This window comes from Eucalyptus grandis, chromosome 11 (genome assembly GCF_016545825.1).
Source record: "Eucalyptus grandis isolate ANBG69807.140 chromosome 11, ASM1654582v1, whole genome shotgun sequence".
Classification (NCBI taxonomy): domain Eukaryota; kingdom Viridiplantae; phylum Streptophyta; class Magnoliopsida; order Myrtales; family Myrtaceae; genus Eucalyptus; species Eucalyptus grandis.
Window position 1 is genome coordinate 44,408,584 of NC_052622.1, and position 20,575 is coordinate 44,429,158.

The 20,575-nt window shown below is 39.7% G+C and overlaps 3 protein-coding genes across 4 annotated transcripts; 2 read left to right on the forward strand and 1 right to left on the reverse strand.

Annotated features, from left to right (window-relative positions):
• Window positions 1-1,108: 1,108 nt before the first annotated feature.
• On the forward strand, window positions 1,109-4,008 carry LOC104426612 (putative pentatricopeptide repeat-containing protein At1g12700, mitochondrial). 2 transcript variants are annotated; one of them, XM_039304809.1, is made up of 2 exons: window positions 1,109-3,188; window positions 3,284-4,008. In XM_039304809.1, exon 1 carries the CDS (start codon window positions 1,121-1,123, stop codon window positions 3,083-3,085), a length of 1,965 nt encoding a protein of 654 aa, XP_039160743.1. In that variant the 5' UTR covers window positions 1,109-1,120; the 3' UTR covers window positions 3,086-3,188; window positions 3,284-4,008. The 2 variants fall into 2 exon arrangements, with proteins under 2 accessions (XP_039160743.1, XP_039160742.1); XM_039304808.1 differs by having other exon boundaries at window positions 3,384-4,008.
• A 466-nt stretch (window positions 4,009-4,474) lies between these two features.
• Window positions 4,475-10,462, reverse strand: LOC104426614 (fructokinase-1). The gene is given in 6 exon segments (XM_010039728.3): window positions 4,475-5,385; window positions 6,405-6,557; window positions 8,499-8,614; window positions 8,617-8,789; window positions 8,936-9,183; window positions 9,901-10,462. Coding segments are annotated over 6 exon segments (1,500 nt in total). The 5' UTR covers window positions 10,321-10,462; the 3' UTR covers window positions 4,475-4,995.
• A 3,519-nt stretch (window positions 10,463-13,981) lies between these two features.
• LOC104426615 (glutathione reductase, chloroplastic) lies at window positions 13,982-19,659 on the forward strand. Its single transcript, XM_010039729.3, has 11 exons — window positions 13,982-14,415; window positions 15,357-15,582; window positions 15,672-15,950; window positions 16,042-16,218; window positions 16,342-16,395; window positions 16,467-16,615; window positions 17,631-17,694; window positions 17,769-17,939; window positions 18,025-18,162; window positions 18,655-18,747; window positions 19,116-19,659. The coding sequence occupies exons 1-10, from the start codon at window positions 14,045-14,047 to the stop codon at window positions 18,694-18,696; spliced, it is 1,671 nt and encodes a 556-aa protein (XP_010038031.2). The 5' UTR covers window positions 13,982-14,044; the 3' UTR covers window positions 18,697-18,747; window positions 19,116-19,659.
• The last annotated feature ends 916 nt before the right edge of the window (window positions 19,660-20,575 follow it).

The window sequence follows — 20,575 nt, forward strand, 5'->3', positions numbered from 1 at the left end:
GTTCACAAATTCAAACGTTTATTAGTGAGTTTTTAACTAGTTTGTAAGTTATAACGAAAGACAATATCAAATATCGTTTATTAATAGGACATTGATCTACATCAATATGGAAGTCACATCTAGTGATAACATACCTTGTCCACGTTCATTTTCATTTCGGGTGTTAAAAGTTAAGAGTCTTTTTCATGTGACATTTGAATGTTTGGGCGGAGGTTATATCCGAGACGAAGATTGATATTTTTCGTGCAAAACTTGAAAATTAGGTTATGTCCGTTTCACCAAAAACAAATTACAGAAAAACATCTTTTGGATTTTTCAACATTCATTGCACGGAAACTAAATTAACTAAGGAAAATATTTTCCATCAACTAAAAAAGTCTTCTAAAATAAAGGATGATATTTTTGCTCTTTTAGAGAAAACATTTTCTTCACTCACTCTTTCTTATCTCACATCCCTAGTAACCCCCATTTCTTTCTTTTTTTTTTCTTTTTTTCCTTCCACTTTTTTTCTTTTTTTTTTCCTTCCACTTTTTTTTTTTTATTTTTTCTTTTCCTCCTTCTTCTTCAACCGATTGCTAGCCATGGCGATGGTCAATGGCGACGACTTACCTCATGCGAGCTCGAGCTTGTCACTCACCACATCAACAAACTCAAGCTGGCCATTTGATAGATTGGCGAGTGCAAGCATTGACCTCAAGGCTTGCCCAATAAGTAAGTGTTGGCTATCGTGAGTATCTAGCTTATCGATTTGGCAAAGCCTTTTCGAGGTCAGCAAGCTCAAGTCCATCTTTGGCTGGCCGTCGTCATGGTCAGTGATTGATCGAAAAAAAGAAGAAAAGGAAAAAAAAAATATGAGGAAAAAAATTAAAAAATAAAAAATAAATATGATTAAAATTCGATTTTTAAAAAATACAAAAAAATTATTATAAGGAGTGCACGAAAAAAAAATTGAATTGAATTTTTCATATCAAAGGTAGAAAATATTTATTAATTCATTTTTAAATTTTAATAAAATATAAAAAAATATTGTCATTTTTTAGAAAAAACAACGGGTACATTTTCCAAACGAAAGCAGCTTTTGGTCGAAATTGTCCCGACGAAAATGGGCGCTTTTCATTCCATGAAAGCAAAACCCGTCCGTGGGGCGATGCAATTCCTAAGACGAACTGGATTACTGAGAAGCCTGCGCTTTCTTCGTTCAACAGCGATGGCTTCCAGGACCCTGTCTTCCTCCTCCTCTTCTTCTTCTTCTTCTTCATCAGCTGCAAAAGGTAAACTTTCCTCTCTCTTCGCACACCCACTTAGAAATTCTCCCCAAAGTTCCAAGCTTCCTCAAGAACTCGCCGTCAGCGTCTCGCCTCCGCCCCCAAAATCCACGCTTTCCGCCGACGCGGAGGACCGACCTCGGCCCGCTCTTCTCCTCGAGAAGAAGTGGAAAACGGGGGATTTCACCGTGGACGAGGCGCTCCGCCACTTCGACCGCATGATCTCCATTCGACCCGTTCCTCCCACTTCGTCGTTCGGCGTGTTGTTGGGCGCCTTAACTAAGAAGAAGCACTACTCTGCAGTGATTTCTCTCCGCGGAAAGCTGGAAGTTACTGGGCTCCTGTCTGATTATTTTGTGCTGAAACTTTTGTTGAACTGCTTCTGCAATGAGAGACGGGTGGAGGATGCTTTCGCTGTATTGGGGGCGATTTTTCGCCGAGGTCATTGCCCTGGTATAGTCACCTATAATCAATTGGTGAAGGGATTGTGCTTGAAGCATAAAATCGGTGAAGGGGTTGCCTTGTTTAAGAAAATGGCGCGTCTGGGTTGCAGGCCGACCGTTGTTACCTATGGCACTTTGATTAGCGGGTTGTGTCAGACCGGTAACACGACCATGGCGCTCAAGTTACATGAAGAAATGCTGAGTAGCAACGGTGAACATAGCGTTGTATGCAGGCCGAATATAGTTTGCTATGGTGCTCTTATCGATGGACTATGCAAAGACGGGTTAGTAGATGAGGCCAGCAAACTTTTCATGGAGATGAAAGATAGCGGTATTTCACCAAATTTGGTTGTTTACAACTCGCTGATATGTGGCTTGTGTTGCATGGGACAGTACAAGAAAGCCACTGATTTGCTTAACGAGATAGTGGATCAAAGAATTGAACCTGATATAATTACATTTAATTCTTTGTTAAAAGTTCTTTGCAACCAGGGGAAGTTCAAAGAAGCTGAAGACATGCTCAAATTGATGATTGAGAGGGGCGTAGATCCTAGTATTGTTACCTATAACACGGTAATGGATGGCTTGTGTTTAGCGGGTAAGGTTGATGAGGCAAGGGAATTGCTTGCTCACGTGTTGAGTAAGGGTTGTCTAGTTACTGCGGTCAGCTTCAATGTGCTGATCAATGGGTATTGCAATCAGGGTAGAATGGAAGAAGCCATGAATATGTATAAGAAGATGATTGATAATGGAGTTAACCCAACAAAAGTTACTTTTAGCACTTTAATGCTTGGTTTTTTCCACAAAGGTAGGGTCGTTGATGCACGCGAATTGTTTAGTGAAATGAAACGTCATGAAGTGGAACCCGATTCATACACATTCAACATACTTTTAGATGGACTATGCAAGAATAATTTGCTTTCAGATGCATTGGATTTGTTTCATTCCAAAGATTGCAATGGAAAGGCAAATGTTGCAACCTTCAATTGCCTCATTGATGGGTTATGCAAAACGGGGAATCTGAAAGCTGCGTGGGACTTATTTCACAGGTTGCAGCAGGATGGGTTAGCACCGAGTGTTGTAACGTACTCTATCATGATTAATGGGCTCTGTCGACAAGGTCAACTTGAAGAGGCAACTGAGCTATTTTTAAAAATGGAAGACAATGGCTGTGCTCCAAATGTCGTCACATTCAACACATTAATGCATGCTTTTTGTCAAAATCATGAGGCGTTGAAGGTGATTGAGCTGCTTAAGAAAATGGCAGGAAAAAATATATTACCAGATGCAACCACAGCATCCATTGTATTTGACTTGCTTTCAAAGGACAAAAATTATCACGAGTATCTGACTTTACTTCCAGCATTCCCTTCTTGAAAATATGGGGGAGAGGACACTGTTCGGTCATTGGCATGCTTTTTGCAGAAGGACTGCAGCGGACATGACCAGCATCATCCTGCGGTTGAGATTCTGGCGGATGGTAAGACAAATTGTCTGTTGTTCTCAACAAGTTTTGGCGATGTGGTTTTCATAGGTCATTTTGTGATTACAAGTGATACAGGTTTTTTCTTACAGTTGAATGTATGTGAAGAAGCATGTGACACATCCCTTCGCCCGCCTGTCTCTATATAATTGCTTTATGTTTTGCCTCAATAAGTCCTATGTTTCTTAATAGAATTGAAGACAAGATCGATTGGACCATCCAGTTGTGTAGTTGTTGGAATGCCCATGTTGGAGACTCATATCTCGAAGAAGTCCAGGAGCTCTGCACCGCTGGGTCTCATGTGGTGCATTTGGAAATGGAAAGGACAAACCAAAAGAATTTAGGAGTTCATAGTTGGAAGCTGTTACCAGAAAGTAAGAGGATGGTTATAAGGTTGTCTGCAATGGTGCTAGAGTGGAGCTGGAGAAAGCACTCTGCACTGTTGCAGCAAAAGGAGTGATGAACCGCAGGAAAGGTCCAAAACGATTCTACTTGAGAACTGGCACGGCTGGAGTTCTTAATTTCGGAATGCTGGGCTTAATGCATGTTAGTGAGGAAGAGTAATGCATTCAAGAAGTTTGAGCCGGTCTTGTTATTCAACTATTACTAAAGCTGGATGCTGATGTTGCTAGATCAGGAGTCCACAACTTCAAATTTTCTTCTAGTCTGTGCATCTTATAATTTCCTTGGCACTCAGGTTAAGGCTTATCCTTCCTAACAATAAGATCCATATGATGAGTTGGGTGGAATGGACCACTTTTGTTGCTATCTATGTGGTTTGTACTTGTTTCTGCTGGTGGGCTAGTTGACCATGCAATCACCTCTTTTTTCCAATTAAACACTTTCCCCTACCGGTGATGGGGAAGATTTAGAAGCTCGGATCTAAAATACTGAAGTTGAGTAACAAGACAATTCACGGTCTATATTTCGAAGCTTTACTGTTTTATTTATTTTGTAACGGCATAAGAAATTTCTTAGTAAACAGGACCCTTCGAATGAATGTACTTTGTGTCTAAACATGCCACTTCTATTACTGATATATCGCAAAGAATCGCTTTCATGATCTTAAGCAAGAATTCTTTTTTGAATAGTCATTGACGCCTCTCTTTCAAGATGCTATGTCACTATTTGATCCTTGGACTAAAATCTAAAGGTTCCCTGCAATGATACGTATCCCAAAGTCTAAATAATTGAAAGCACGACAATTAAACAAAGTAATGGCTTTCCTGATATCCTTGAAAAGCGCTGTTAAAGAATTTGATTAATTTGATATGCCTAAATCATAACAGAAAAGTAAAAGATTCCATTCCAATGCCTGCTTTCAGTGCCGAGTCCAGTGGCGAAGGATTCATTTCTCTATCAAATTATAAAATTGTGATAACTTGAAGATGAAGTTCAATGCAAAAGGAGGAAGCCCCGTCCTCTTCATTTCCAGTCTTAGCTTTGAAAGAAATTGGCCATCATAACCTAAGAATGATGAAGCAATTGCGTTGTGCATAACTGCACAAGAACCTCTAAGAAGTGATGCATAGCAGCAAAGCAGCAAAGCAGCTATTGAGACCCCCAAAAAGAAAAGAGCACAAGAATAAGCCAACAAAAGCTTGATCTCGAGTACCGTTTTTCACTTAGTGAAAACTAGAGCTTCCCCAAAAAATGGCCTAGGCAGACTTCATCTCAGGAAACCCTCTAAGTTTCACCTTTCACCTTGAGGCCTAGCTTCCTGTTCAGTAGCAACATGATCTACGCTTAAGCTTAATCTGGACATGATGATCATGGAGCTGAGATATTAATGCAATTTATCCAATCAAAGTGTAACTGAACTCTTTAACTGTGCAGGCTCAAGCTCAGGCAGCAGTTCAGAGACCACTGTTCGCAAGGGTACCCGATTCACCTGAGCACTACTCTTCCCGTTGATGACCATCCCTGAAAGAATGCTAATTTCACAAGAATCCAGTTTCTCACCAAGAATTAAGTTCCAAAATTTGTCATCTTCATTGAGATTTGAAGCTTTCATGAGTTCTATAGCCTGATCTAATTTTGCCACATTCCTGCCTGCGCCACAACCCATCGCTGTTGCAGCACCAACTGCATTCGCAAGTGCTAATGTGTTGACCAATGGAATATTATGGATGAAACCGTAGGCGATAGCAGCTACAAAACTATCTCCACAGCCAACAGTGTCGACAACATCCACCTGACACCACAAATTATAATAGGATTAAAAATCCAATTTGGAACAATTAAAGAAGAGAAATGGACAAGCAAAAAAAAATTGGATGCCAAGACTGTTAGCCATCATGAAACTTAACAAAGTTTTAAGCCAACAGCTAATTACAAGATTTTGCGTAATAGAATCAATCTTGAAAAAAAAAAAAAAAAAAAATCAGACTCCCATCAGAATTTAGTAACATCAATACAGCCTAATAAATCAATCTTGGTATGTTGATGAGTGAAATTTCTTTTTTTTTCTTTGGATCTGGATAAGTGAAAATTGAGACTCCACTCTTCTTGTAAAACAAAAGCTCTCAGTTGCCCTGGTCAGCAACAGCAATTAATTCTTAAAAAAACAGTCCCCTTAATTTTTATCTGTAAAAACTATGTCAACTTTCATGTTATTAGGCAGACCATTCAACATCCAATTCCAAAAGGACTCAATTATCCAATGAAGGTAATAGCATATTGTTTTTCACTCTCAAGGCGTGAGCATTATCATGAATTTTCTTTTTCTGTTTTTCCAAATGGGATGTTTTTATCCAGGTTATATCCCTCTTATATCCAGCCTTATCCTATCTTGGACAGCAACCGAATACAGGATAGGACCTATGCCGATTTTTATCCTAGTCACCAAGTGTAGCTTACTGATTAATAAGGAGAAAAGTTCCCCACAAACACACTAGAACATGGAAAATATTTCTGGACTTGATTGACCCTTGGGCAGGTTAATCTGCCGAGTGCACATAAAAATCCCCATGTTTGGCATACCTCTACAGAATAATCAGGGCCCAATCATGCGATTATTCTTGGGTCAAGTCCAACTAAACCAGATACTGTTTAGGATTGAGCATAAGATCCTCTGCTTGTGAGATAATATTAGTAGAAGAATGGGGATGACATACAAGAGTGCATTAATGTGAGTATTTTCAAACCTTGAATGCAATTAGTAGAAGAATGAGGATGACATACAAGAGTGTGTTAATGCGAGTATTTACAAACCTTGAATGCAGGTGCACAAGATATACTTGATCCTGTGATGATGATGGAACCTCTAGCGCCCATTTTAATGACAACCCACTTCATAAGTGCACCTTGCTTTAGCAACTCCTGTCCAGCTAGAATCGGGTTTTTAATTCCAGTCAGTGACTCAGCCTGAATCCAAGCGATTGAATAACAAAAATCTATTAGAAAAGAGAGAATACTGAATAGAGATTGGCAGGATGGATAGATTGCAGAACCAATATGTCATGATCGGCAGGATAGATAGAGTGCAGATCCAATATGTCATGACAAGGAGAAAATATAAACAGAGTTCCCAGACATTATTAAATATGATAGATTCAACTTCCCTCTCGTTCAATCAATTGCCCGTTAGATCCACCATCAATTTAATGAGCACACAAGAAACAAAGGTACACGGTCAGCCTAACACTACAATTCAAAGGAACAAATTCCTAAACATGGACAAGTGACACATGCAAACTTGTAATTTGCTATGTGGTATCTTCCCAGTGACTGATACAAACACGATTAGAATATTTCTGCATTTGCCTTTCAAGGTAGATGACACTCATTTGCATGTTATTTATATTATACATTAGAGACCATTCCAACAAATAACTCTTTCAGATATGGGGGAAAAAAGGATCACGTGAGATGTCTTTTGCCAGTTATGCAAAAAGTACTAAATAACATGAGGCAAGACAAGAAAACTGCATGTTGATTTGCATCTGGTGGACATTTAGCTGCAGCAACATTGACAGTGACTCACTACAAGATAATGAAAACTAGTGGATTAGTAACAAGCTTAGTTGGGTAAAAAAAAATTCAGCATGTTGAGGTTATTTGGACACAGAGAGGATTGACTAAGCAAACCAGTGAATTTTGGGAGCTAAGGTAAACAAGCAGAGATGATAAAAGCTACAGAGCTATGCACACTGAAAACTGTGTAAAACGGCTTTAAAAGTGTAAGGAGGGCAATACTTCATCAAAGCACCCAAATTACCTGCCAATAAGAAAACTCATCTTAAAGGAGAAAAATAGCTAGACTTTCTGAATGGACGTACCAGTGGCCACTTGAGGGTAAAAGGAAAAGGCGTAAAGAATAAGAAACTTGGCAAGGCAACAAGATTATGACATTATTCAGAATCCATGATAAAAAAATTTCCCCAAACAACAGAGTTGCAAGATATTGAAAACTAGAGGATTAGTAACAAGCTTAGTAGGGTGAAAAAAAAAAAATTCAGCATGTTGAAGAAAGGTTATTTGGATATAAAGAGAGGATGGATTGAGCAAACCAGTGAAAGTTTTGGGATCTAAGGTAAACAAGCAGAGATGATAAAAGCTCCAGAGCAATGCACACTGAAAAAAATGTAAAACGGCATTAAAATAGTAAGGAGGGTAATACTTCATCAAAGCACCTAAATCACCTGCCAATAAGAAACCTGATCTTAAAGGAGAAAAATAGCTAGACTTTCTGGATGGACATACTATTGGCCACTTGAGGGTAAAAGGAGAAGGCGTGAAGGATAAGAAACTTGGCAAGGCTACAAGATTATCACATTATTCAGAATCCATGACAAAAAAAAATTCCCCAAACAACAGAATAGAGTTGCAAGGTAATGAAAACTAGAGGTTTTAGTAACAAGCTTAGTTGGGTGAAAAAAATATTCAGCATGTTGAAGAAAGGTTATTTTGGACACAAAGAGAGGATTGACCAAGCAAACCAGTGAAAGTTTTGGGAGCTAAGGTAAACAAGCGGAGATGATAAAAGCTCCAGAACTATGGACACTGAAAACCATGCAAAACGGCATTAAAAGAGCAAGGAGGGTAATACTTCATCAAAGCACCTAAATTACCTTCCAATAAGAAACCTGATCTTAAAGGAGAAAAATAGCTAGACTTTCTGAATGGACATACTAGTGGCCACTTGAGGGTAAAAGGAAAAAGCATGAAGAATAAGAAACTTGGCAAGGCTACAAGATTATCACATTATTCAGAATCCATGACAAAAAAATTCCCCAAACAACAGAATAGAGTTGCAAGAATATTACTGGGGATCATTGAAAGAATATTTCAAGGAAAGAGTTGCACCTCATCAGAAGTAAGAAGAAGAACGTCACTCATCTGCAGAAACTTTCTAAGTGCCCTCTGTTCTTCTGGTGTTCCTTTGGAAAGGCTCTTTCCTCGTGGTCCCGGGTCAAAAAAATTGATGTACCAACCTCAACAGAATAATCTAGAGCTGAGGTAATTAAATTAGGGGACAGTTCATCAAAGCCATAACCATTGCAGAATAAGATCTTTGACCGCGTAATAGCCAGCTTTACTTCAGCAGAGAGTTTATTCATCCAACTGAGTGCAGGTTCGTTTCTGAAATCAGCTAGACTGGTAAAAGTATAGATACAATCAGGCCTTCTTATCGGAAATATTCTTAACAAATATGTACTGTAGTGTCGAAAAATGATAATGACAAAAATGTTCAACAATTCCAATAAAGATAAAAGACGAGCAATAACTTTTAGCAAGTCTACCTGCAAAAACCATGTCTTTGTAATGGATCCACAAGAACCCAGCACAAAAGTGTTTCATACGAGGAACTGGAGTTGTCCACATTGGCATCTTCAATCATCCCAACCATACGAATGCCCTCATCATGAAGGACATCCATGAGGAACTTCCCATAAATTTCGTTACCCACGTGACCAATTGCAGTGCAGTTGAGCCCTAGTCTTGCCACTGCTATAGCAGTATTGCAGTTGCCTCCAGCTTCCCAGTATCGCTATGCACGAAAGCACAAACAAATAACAATAGAAATTGTAAAATATATACATTCAACAGCATTTCCTGACCACATCATCTGCAGGGAGAAATAAACAACAATCATGAACAACTTGATTGACTCCTCATAGTGATTGAGGGATTAGCAAGTTTCTTGTTCTACCATGCACAGTTATTGGACCCACGATAACAAAGTCCTATCAATCAGTCACGTCCTGCTCAGAATATTGAGGCACCCCAGCAGAGCAGCATCTAAAAAAGACCAGGGTCAACTGTTCAACACACAAGAGCAGAATAACCTATAGTTTCAGGGTTAGGTTGCTTTGAGAATCTATCTACCTTTGAAATCAGTACACCGTCCAACATCAGGTTCCATCTTACCCACACAGCAGGAACATCCAGAATTCTAGAGGACGCAATTGCTCTTCGGTCTTATTTGAAACTAAATGGAGCTGAAGCTTCTTTCTTACATGTCATCTAAAGATCAATCTTTTCAAATTGCCCACAGGAAGGAAACGACCAAACTATCTCTGCCAATTCTCATTTACCTTACATCCCAAACAGCAAATTTCCAAATTTTATCCAAGTCAAGGAAAATTAGATCTACCATTCGGCGCAGGACACCTCCGAACAAGACAAGCGACTAAAATCTTAAGCCAGAGTAAACTGGAAAATGCCCACCAGTCCACACAGAATGCATTCGAGTTCCTCAACTGACCTTATCGGGGGGCGAAGCAGACAGCTCTTCCATATAAGCCTTCCGCTCCTCCTTCGACGGCGGGGGCAGAGCAGGGACGTTGAGGACGATGTCGACGCAGAGATTCCCGAGCGTGGCGACATCGACGTCCTTCGCCGCGACGCCCCGCACCGTCTCATCGCTCAAGCAGCAGCCGCCGTAGCCGGCGGTCGCGAAGCCGGACAAGGCCGAGCGGCGGAGGAGCCCGGCGGCGGCGGCGGCGGAGGCGAGAGAACGGCCGTCGTCCCGGCAGCCGAAGGAGGCGGAGGCGCAAAGGGGAGGATGCCACCGCGCGTGGAGAGGCGAGGCCGGCGGAATCGGGATTCTGAGAGGAGGGTTTTCGGATAAGGTCGCGAGGAAGAGAGGGAGAGGGCGCGTCGGAGAGATTGCGGAGCGATGCATTCAGAGAGAGAGAGAAGGGAAGGCGGAGCAAGAACAAGAACGACCGTAATGCAAAGAACGAGAATTCGCAGGTCAGCCGCACGGAGGAGGAGGAAAACTGTTCTGCTGCTGTTGTTGTTGTTGTTCTGTTTAACTGTTTCGAATTTAGTGATGTGAAAATTGGACAACAGAAGTACTAATAATAATAGTTATAAGAATATCAAAAATTATAATAATGGTATGAATTATTATTATAATAAAAGAATTTTGTGGAATATATTCGAGTTATGGGGAGGGGAAGAGAGATTCCCAGTCAACAACTTGACCACTGCCTCCCCTCCAACTGGCCTTTTTTTTTTTCCCCATTTGGCATTTATGCTTTGCAAATTGGATTCACGGAATCTTTCCCCTTTTTTCTTCTTCCTCCAAATGTTTGCTTTTTTCTTTGCCCTTTTTGCGGTGGATTTCGTTATCAAAGTGACGCATTTGATGAAGGCCTCAATTTTTTTTAAGCCGATTGAAACCTGCTGCTGTATTACCCTGATTCCTTCTTGAAAAAGAGGGAAAAAAATATTGGAGATGTGGAGATTGATCCGGAGAGTGAGAACGAGGGATGCTTATTGAGTGTTTTGCAAAATGGGTCCGATTGTAGGTTGTGGAAACGGCCGCATTGGAAGTTGTTAAAAAATTGGGTGTGAAATGCGATCGTGTTTTGGATCTTCTAATCAATGCTAGCAAGTCTTGAATCGATTTACAAAAGTGAAGCAAGCTGGCTGATTATTCTCCGACGGGGCGCTCTTCTCATTCTACCATGTAAGCAATTACTAAAAAAAATCATAAATTTATTGCTCAATCATAAACATTTCAATTGAATCAATTCAGTTCTAAATATTTTCATGTTGATATCAATTCAATCAAACCAATTGATTTTAGTCGGCCGGCGTTGACATAGACGCCGGCACCGGCCAACCAACATTGATGTAGGCAAATTTTTTTTTAAAAATATATTTTTCTTTTTTTCTTTTCATTTTTCTTTCTTCCTTCTTGGACTTTCCTCGCAATGACTATCGAGGCCTCGATAAGCCTCGCCAGTCATTAGGTTAGGGCCGTGAAGCTCTTGCTGGCCATCAATGAGAATTGTAGCCCTCGCTTGGCCTCACCTAAAGATGAGGCTAGCCTTATCTAGATCTGGGCAAAATCGCTTTGCCCACAGCCCTCAACCCTCAATAAAGTCACCTCACCGGTGGTCGGCAAGGGCTTCATGACCCTCACGAAGGCTTGCCAGCCATTAATGGGAAAGCCCGGAGACGAAGAAGAGAAAAAATAAAAGGAAAAATAAAAGAAAAATATAAAATTTCAAAAATATAAAAAAATTATTAAAAAATTGCCACATTAATGTTGGCCGAACAATTAGCACCGCATTACATCTAGCTAAGCCAGCCAATTGATACCAACGTGAAAAAAATTTAGAATATAATTGGTTCAATTAAAAAAATTAGAATTGAATTAATACTAATGCAATAAGTTTAGATTTTTTTTTTTTTGTACTTTTCCCCATGCTTTATAAGCAATTTTCAGTGGAAAAAAAATCAGTTGGACTTTCTTGGAAATGATTTGGGAGTTAATCGCATCATATGAAAGATTTAGGCCATGTTTGGCAACGTGCCAAATAGTGACTAATTCTGATTTTTTGTTCCCAGAATCAGTTTGGGACGAGAATCGTGTTTGGTAAAATTTTTTTGTTAGGGAACAAATTTGTTCCAAATTAGTTTGGGAGTAGATTTGAGAATAAAAAAAAAAGTTGATTCGCATCCGAGAATCAAAAAAAGAATCAACACAATAAAACTCTTTTCTTTCCTTCCGCCATCCCGCGACCGTCGCCCGCCGTCGTCCGCCGCTGCTCGCCGTCGTCCACCGCTGCTCGCCATCGCCCACCGCCAGTCGCCGGCCGCCGATCCGACAAGCTCGCCGAAGGCTCGCCCAGCCACCGGCGAGCCTCGTCGAGACTGGGCGAGGCCCGCCTAGCCATCGGCCGGGCTTGCCTAGCCTGTCCCCGGCAACGCTCGGCCAACGAGGGCCGGCCTCGCCGAGGGGCGACGCGGTGAGGTGCCCTCGTGAGGTCGCGGTTCGGGCGACGGTCCACAAGAAGAAGAAGAAAAATAGGAGAAAAAGGAAAAAAAGAAAAGTAAAAATGAAAAAAAAAGAAAAAAGGTAAAAAAAAAAAAAAGTAAAAAAGTAAAAAGTAGAAAAAATTATTTAAAATTTAAAAAATAATTTGGAACATAATTAATTAACACGTTATCAAACGCAATTCTATTCCGAGAATCGAAATTTTAGACGAGTTACCAAACACGTTCTTTTACTCAGAATCGGTTCTAGGAATAGAAAATCGTTACCAAACGCGCCCTTAATGTTGATTTGGGTTCTTCACACAAAATTTAGAATTTTAATTGCACTTTTTCTTTTTTCATCATCATGTGCGGTAACTTTCGGCCCTTCCACTGAATATTGGTGGGACAATGATGAATGTCGCTTGCAAAGACTCGCTTTCCTGCTCCATCGATGGGAACAACACAAATGAATCTAGATATAAAAGGAATTGCACTGAGCAATTCTAGCTCATGTATCCATTTACATGGATGAGTGATTAAATAACATCGGAGCCAACTCCTTTAAGCAAATTTTCAATTCATGAAATTGAGCAGGGTACAAATCGGACAAGATGACGTCAAATGAAATAAAAATAGGATATGATTTTATTTTATCAAATGTTTGTTAACGTATTCGGATATGACGTGAGTCTAAATAAATATCATCTAAATGAATGTTTGATATGCAGGATTAAAATTAAAAATAAATCACGAAAATCATGAAAACTATTCAAGGCTCTTAATTCATGCCCGTGATTACCACCTTAGACAAGACATGCAAGGAGCGTGGCATGGGGTCATAAGGTTGCTAACTGCTAAAGTGATGAAATATATAATTTATATTGGTAAGTCACCAACAAAAAAGGTTCTTTTAGTGATCGATATGTTTACACTTGCTTTTGGAATAAATTATTGATCAACATAAGAAATAGTCGCCATAAAATACTGCCATTCTTAAACTTTAAAATTTCGGCCGAACCCGATATGGGTTTTGCCTAGCCCATCATGGCCCATGGGCCCCAGCCCAGCCCGACACGACCCGATACAGCCCCACCAACAAATGGGTTATGCCAGCCCGGCTCGACCAATTTTTTTTCTTTATTTTTTTTTTCTTTTTCGGCTCGACCATTTCGTCATGCCAATTTTTATGGGCATGCACATATTTATATGTACAGCTTGTTAGGCTTGTCTGTAGCTGTGTAGAAGTCATGCCATCACGCGTCTGTGCTGTGAAGTACCGAAAGGTGCAAAACAACTTGGTTCAGACGCCTCATGTGCAACATATTTTTTTTTGGCGACTATACTTACCACAAGAAAATCATATAATCGTCCTTCCTATATAAAGTTAATGTATAATTTTCAATTTATATTATCTAAATCAAATATATATCCAAGGAATGCGCTCGGATCTCATGTGCAAATCCTATCCAGCCAAATCGATTTCGAGCACAAAGCCCAGTCAAACGCGTCATACATATATACACATAATCACTCAAAATGACAAAAAAAAAAAAAAAAAAAAAAAGGAATAAAAAGACCAATTCGAATATCGGAAATTCGTGCTCCTCCGCAGCCATTAGCGAACCGCCGCACGAATGGCGACTTCCCTCGCCGCCCCCAAGCTCACCGCCACCCTCTCCGCCTCGCCGTCGCTCCGCACCCTCCGCCGGAATCTCTCCGTCCCTCTCTCCCTCCTCCCCAATCCTTCCGGCCCCCGGGCCCTCGGCCTCCGCTCCCTCCCCGGGTCCCGGCCCCGCCGCCGGCGGTTCTCCGTCGAGGCCGCCGCCGAGCCCGACAACGGCGCCGAGGCCGCCCGCCACTACGACTTCGACCTCTTCACCGTCGGCGCCGGGAGCGGCGGCGTCCGCGCCTCCCGCTTCGCCTCTAATTTCGGCGCCACCGTCGCCGTCTGCGAGCTCCCGTTCTCCACCATCTCCTCCGAGACCGCCGGAGGCGTCGGCGGAACGTAAGCTGAAATTCGCGGACCTCTATTGCTTTTGTTCTCTAGTTGTTCTCGTTTTTTAAGCGAATTTGTTCTAGCGGGCGAAGTGTGTGATGTGCTTGATGGTTTTGAGTTTTAGCTGGTGGATGTTGTGTTAGGTCAATTGTAATGTTCCTAGAAGAATATGCTCTGCTGAGTGTTGTTTTGTTCCAAAGTTTGAATTTTGTTCTCTTTGTTGGTCGTTGAAAGGATTGGGTTCCTACTTCCTAGTCGGTATGTAAGTTTGCCGTGTCATTGTGCAATTACTTATTCAATTTTGATATTAACCATATCTGCTTTATCATTGCCACCAATACGTTTATATTGACCATAAAAGTCAGTTCATGTTCTCGTTTGGTGTCTAAATGTCCTCAATCCTTACTGAATTGTATCAATCTCTACCTGGGAATGTCATTCCAGGATTTGGGTTGATAAAGGAGAAAGCAAATTTTTGCATGGCAAAGATTAAGTGCTTTGAGAAGGTTTGCTTGAACTGATAATGTCTGTCATTTCATCAATTAACATCCAAATTGTCAGACCATAGTTGATTTACAATAGTAGAGAAGTTTGGTAAGAGCCTTATGGAGAAATTCTGGCAACCTATCCTTATCCTCCATCACACGAGCATATCCGCTTGTCCTGTGAATGCTGCCCTGTTGACTGACTCAAACATAGGATGGATAACAATGGGTCTTTCTTTATATTCAGGAACATTGGCCAAGAGTCCAGTCTATGTAGTTTTCAGTAAACAACTGTTTGTGTTGTGATGTCTCTTAATTGTGTTTTATCTAGAATTGCTTGAATCCTTTGGTCCAAGATCTAAGGCTTCTTGGTAGACATCATTAGCTGCATGAATGTCCTCATTGACAGGGTTGTCAACTGCAGATTTCTTTCTTTACTTCTTCTTAATTATATTCTCAATGCAGATGTGTACTTCGAGGTTGTGTACCCAAGAAGTTACTTGTTTATGCATCCAAATACGCTCATGAATTTGAAGAGAGTCATGGATTTGGATGGATGTATGATGCTGAGCCTAAGCATGATTGGAGCACCTTAATGGCTAATAAAAATGCTGAGTTGCAACGACTCACTGGTATCTATAAGAATATACTAAAAAATGCCAATGTCACTCTAATTGAAGGCCGTGGAAAGGTGGGTTTATGTACCTCTTTGTAATCAATGTTCTAGTGTCCAATATTGTCCTTTCCGGGGGTTTATGTTTACTCAATGGAATCGGACAGATTGTGGATCCTCACACAGTTGACGTGGATGGAAAGCTCTATTCAGCTAGACATATACTAGTTTCAGTTGGGGGACGCCCTTTTATTCCTGAAATTCCTGGAAGAGAATATGCAATTGACTCAGATTTAGCCCTTGATTTGCCCTCAAAGCCCGAGAAAGTTGCAATCATCGGGGGTGGCTACATTGCTCTTGAATTTGCTGGTATCTTTAATGGTTTGTCAAGCGATGTCCACGTATTTATAAGGCAAAAGAAGGTTTTGAGAGGTTTTGATGAAGAGGTGATAAATCGTAGACTCAAATAGTAATACACTACCATGATGCTTGTTGTTATATGTATGTCATACAATTGTATCTTCTTCATTGCTGCAGATCAGGGATTTTGTGGGTGAGCAGATGTCCCTACGAGGAATTGAGTTCCATACTGAGGAGTCACCTCAAGCCATCCAAAAGTTGCCTGATGGTTCACTGTCTCTTAAGACCAATAAAGGAACAGTAGAAGGTTTCTCGCATATCATGTTTGCTACAGGACGACGGCCCAATACAAAGGTCTGCAGTTCCTTGATGCCTTTAATGGACTGTTTTTTTTTTGGTTAAGGGCCTTTAATGGACTGTTTGTATAAACATTATAGAATTTTCAGTGAAATGACTTTTTTTGAATGAACACTGCAGAATTTAGGATTAGAGACTGTTGGAGTAAAGATGACCAAGAATGGAGCTATAGAGGTAGTTTAATCAGTGCTCTTTGCCCCCTCCTTCTGTTAGTTGCTGCATATAATTTCTTCCATTTTTCCTAGGTTGATGAATTTTCCCGAACATCAGTTCCATCCATCTGGGCGGTTGGGGATGTTACTGACAGAATTAACTTGACCCCAGTCGCTTTGATGGAGGGAGGAGCATTGGCAAAGACTATTTTTTTGAATGAGCCAACAAAGCCTGATTACAGGTACCGATGTAGTCATAGTTTTGGGAATCAAAGAATCCTAATCAATATTTTTTATTGAGATATCTGTACCTTTTGTGTATGATCAATCATGCTTTGTTTGGTGGCATACATATCCAAATGATTATATTGAAAGTGGTGTTGCAGCCATTATTTCAGTTGAGCAGGAGGAAGTTCTGCTATTGCACACAAGAATCTACGCTTAATTTCAATTGGACATTGCTTGAAGCCAGAAAATGTTTGAGACGCTACTGAACCAACTCAATGGATTTTAAAATAGATGTTCATAACTACTGTAAACCTTGGCCTGCCTCTTCAAAGACCTCAAAGTTGCAACGTCTGTATTACTTTGGCCATCTGCAGTGGCAATTAACTATCCTCAGTTTATATTAGACTCTCAAAACTTCTTCTTTATGCAATTCGATTCTGTGAGAAGTTAATTAACATTACCTCTTTTAGAAGTAAATATACACTCAAAAGACTAATATTTATAGTCAGTATGCGCTTTTACTTGAAGTAGACAGTTTACATGCTTTATGTTATCACATTTTTAATGCAGTAATATTGAACAGTTATTTGGGTTTATCAGAGTGGCATTGTGCCCTATTTATTGTGCATTTCATCACATATTTTCATCATCGTAGGCATTTGATACTACTTACTTAGCAATTTGGAGGAGAGTATGATGAATTTGGAAAATATTGGCATGACTTTGTATTTTGTTGGTTTCCTGTATTTGAGATTCTCGCGGTATGTTTCAGCGAAGAGGCGATGCTACCTAAATAACTGGTTTTATGGGCTTGTTGAATCTGTGAAATTGAAGAATGTGAATAATCAACTGATTTTAGGCTTCATCTTGGCACCAACTGGTGCTGCAGGAGATCTAGGGTTCATATCGACTTTTATGGCAGAATGTTGCATTTTAATTGGTGTATAAGCTGGGGTTGCTCCTTTAATGATATATTAATCAGGTCATCTGATGTTTGTAAATGTACTTTTACTTCTTTCTTCTTTACAGAGCTGTTCCATCTGCTGTGTTCTCCCAGCCTCCAATTGGACAAGTCGGTCCTACTGAAGAACAGGTGATAGAATAATTTCACATATTTATCAGGCAAGACATTACTTGTGTATATTTAACAGTTGAATGATGTTACAGGCTATTCAAGAATATGGCGACGTTGACATATTCACAGCAAATTTCAGGCCTTTGAAGGCAACTCTCTCTGGGCTCCCTGACCGTGTTTTTATGAAGGTCATTGTTTGTGCAAAAACAAACAGAGTCCTTGGGTTGCATATGTGCGGGGAAGATTCTGCAGAAATTGTACAGGCAAGATGTCTTCAACCAACTGACTTGGTTTAATTAAATCTTGGAACTTGCAGTTTTTTAATCAATTTGAAGTTTTCAATTCCAGGGTTTTGCTGTCGCTGTGAAAGCTGGTTTGACCAAAGCAGACTTTGATGCCACAGTGGGCATTCACCCGACTACTGCTGAGGAATTTGTTACGATGAGGACGCCCACTAGGAAGATACGGAGGGGTCCTTCATCGGAGGTATAACATGAGCCTGAGCCTTGTGGTTCTTGAATCAATTATATCATTCATCCAGTCACAATGACAGAATATTTAGAAACTGGTATAAGTTTAGAAACAAGAAAAAGCCGGCTGTATTCAATGGCTTATTCTAATACCTTAATATCATTGTCCATGTGTGCTGCTGTGGCTGCTCAGTAAATCACTGTCAAGTCCCCAAGGGTTTGATACCTTTGCATATCAAAATATACAGAAAATAAGACAGGAGCTCGTTGATTTTATAATTACTCTCCAAGATAAAATTGCTTCAAGGATTCGGTATAGTGGTGAGACTTGTCTAGCTGATCCACATGGTGATTTATTTGTCCAAATTACCAGCCTGCATATATCTGCAGCCTAACATGATTGACATCGAGATGGGTTCTGAAGTCCCTTTTCCTTGAGTTTTTGAATGTTGATTTGATTTCTCCAGGATGACATAATGACATACTTACCTGATTGCCCACTTTGCAGGGAAAGAAGGACTCTGATGCTAAAGCTGCAGCTGGGGTTTAGCATGTATAGGACTGCTGGCATAACTAACAACAGAGTGGCCTCCCTTTAAAGGTATGAGCAATCTCTTTTAACCCGAGTACTTGTCAAAAACTTTAGTATGGTCATGCTAATGGTCATCTTACTATGAGGGTGGGAAGTGTGCAGAAGTGGAGTAACGTATGTTTTTTTATTTAACTTTAGCTATTGTCATTAAGGCAGCTTTTATTGAGCAAGCATTTGTTCAGAGCACTGCTTTTCCTGCAATAATTTAAGTCTACCTTTAGCATGACGAGGCTAATTTTGACTGTATACAAAGTGTCTAAAGGATTTAAAATCTTGAGCATGACGAGGGCTTAATGAAACTGCGATGTATCTTGATAACATTTCCTGGAAAGGTATGATGATTTTTTGCTTACATCAGCTGTTTGATGATGTGATAGGTTGTATTCTTGACTATGGACTGGTAATATGCCTCTTTGCATGGGAGCGTTGCGTTCGTTTGATAGAGGCCGGGATTGTTTTTCGTATTCGAAGGGATTTCTGGGAGGACAAATTGAAAGCCAGGTTATGAGGACCAGCGCAAATCTTGTGGCATAAAATGATGTTACTGTGCAGCGATCAATGTGGTACTGGTGAATGTGGGATAAACAGGAGAGCCAAAGAGCTATCATATAGATTTTCTACACAGTTACTTTTTTCCCTTTCTTTCTTTTGGCTAGCTACTTTACACGTGTTTATTCTCGCCTCGCTTGTTTTTGTTTATCACTCGTTACTCATTTATGAAATAGCAAAGGAAGAGGGAATTGTTAAGAGTGGTGACATTTAGATGAATTTATTAGTACAAGCTTTCTTTTTCCTCTTTTTTTCTCATGGAGGAGTCGCTATCAGTGACCAAACGGTAGATTCTGGCGTTTAGATCATTGCTTTCCCTTTTCCTAACATTATTAAATCTATTGCTTTGAGCTTTGAGAATCAAAGTATAAATACCTGATGTACAGATGAATTACTGCCAGAAAAATGAAAAGAGTTGGGAATAATTCTGAAATAAAATTTAATAGATATTTATTTCGCAAATAATAAATGATTTGGAAATTATTTTCCTTAAATTATTCACTTGTATCGTTTAGAAAATGAATAAACAAAATATATTCAAATTTTTAGACATAAATTGTTATTGATTTGACTTATTATTATAAATTATAAATTTTTCATAAGGAACTACGCAATTATTTTTCAGAATGGAAAATATTCTTTCAAAAAATTCAATTTGGGAGGCTTTGTAGGTTTTTAGGCCAGTTTTCCTCAAACAAATAGATCCTCAGTCACCAAAAAAAAAAAAAATCATAAGAATGTGTTTATTTTAAGTAAAGCTATTTCAAGAAAATGCTTTCAGCTTTTCATGTGTGTAGACACAGAAAAAATTAATTGGTTAGCAGAAAATCTTTTCAGCTGAGCGAAACTCTCTAGGTAAAATCTTGGAAAAGTGAATTTATTTTCCATGAAATGGGAATTCATTTCTGCGAGTGTACTCTCACCGATGCCATGCTGCCAATGCAGCATTCTTTTGGTTTTTTTTCTTTATTTTAACCTTCAATATGTAAAGAAATCCATGTGCGAGTTAAATAATTCATAAATTTGTTGTTAATTTATTGAATTTTTATTAGTACCATTAAATATGACCGATTGGAACTTGCAGTTGCTTTTAAGAATCATTCATTTTGTTAGCTATTTTGATAGTTAATAGACACCACAAAACATCTTCTTGAACTGCATATTCAATGTAACCAAATACAAGAAAACAATTTATCTTCTAGAAAAACGATATATGAAGAAAATATTTTTCGACAACAATGATATTTCAGTCATATATACGGACTCCTAGTAGAAATGAGCTATAATT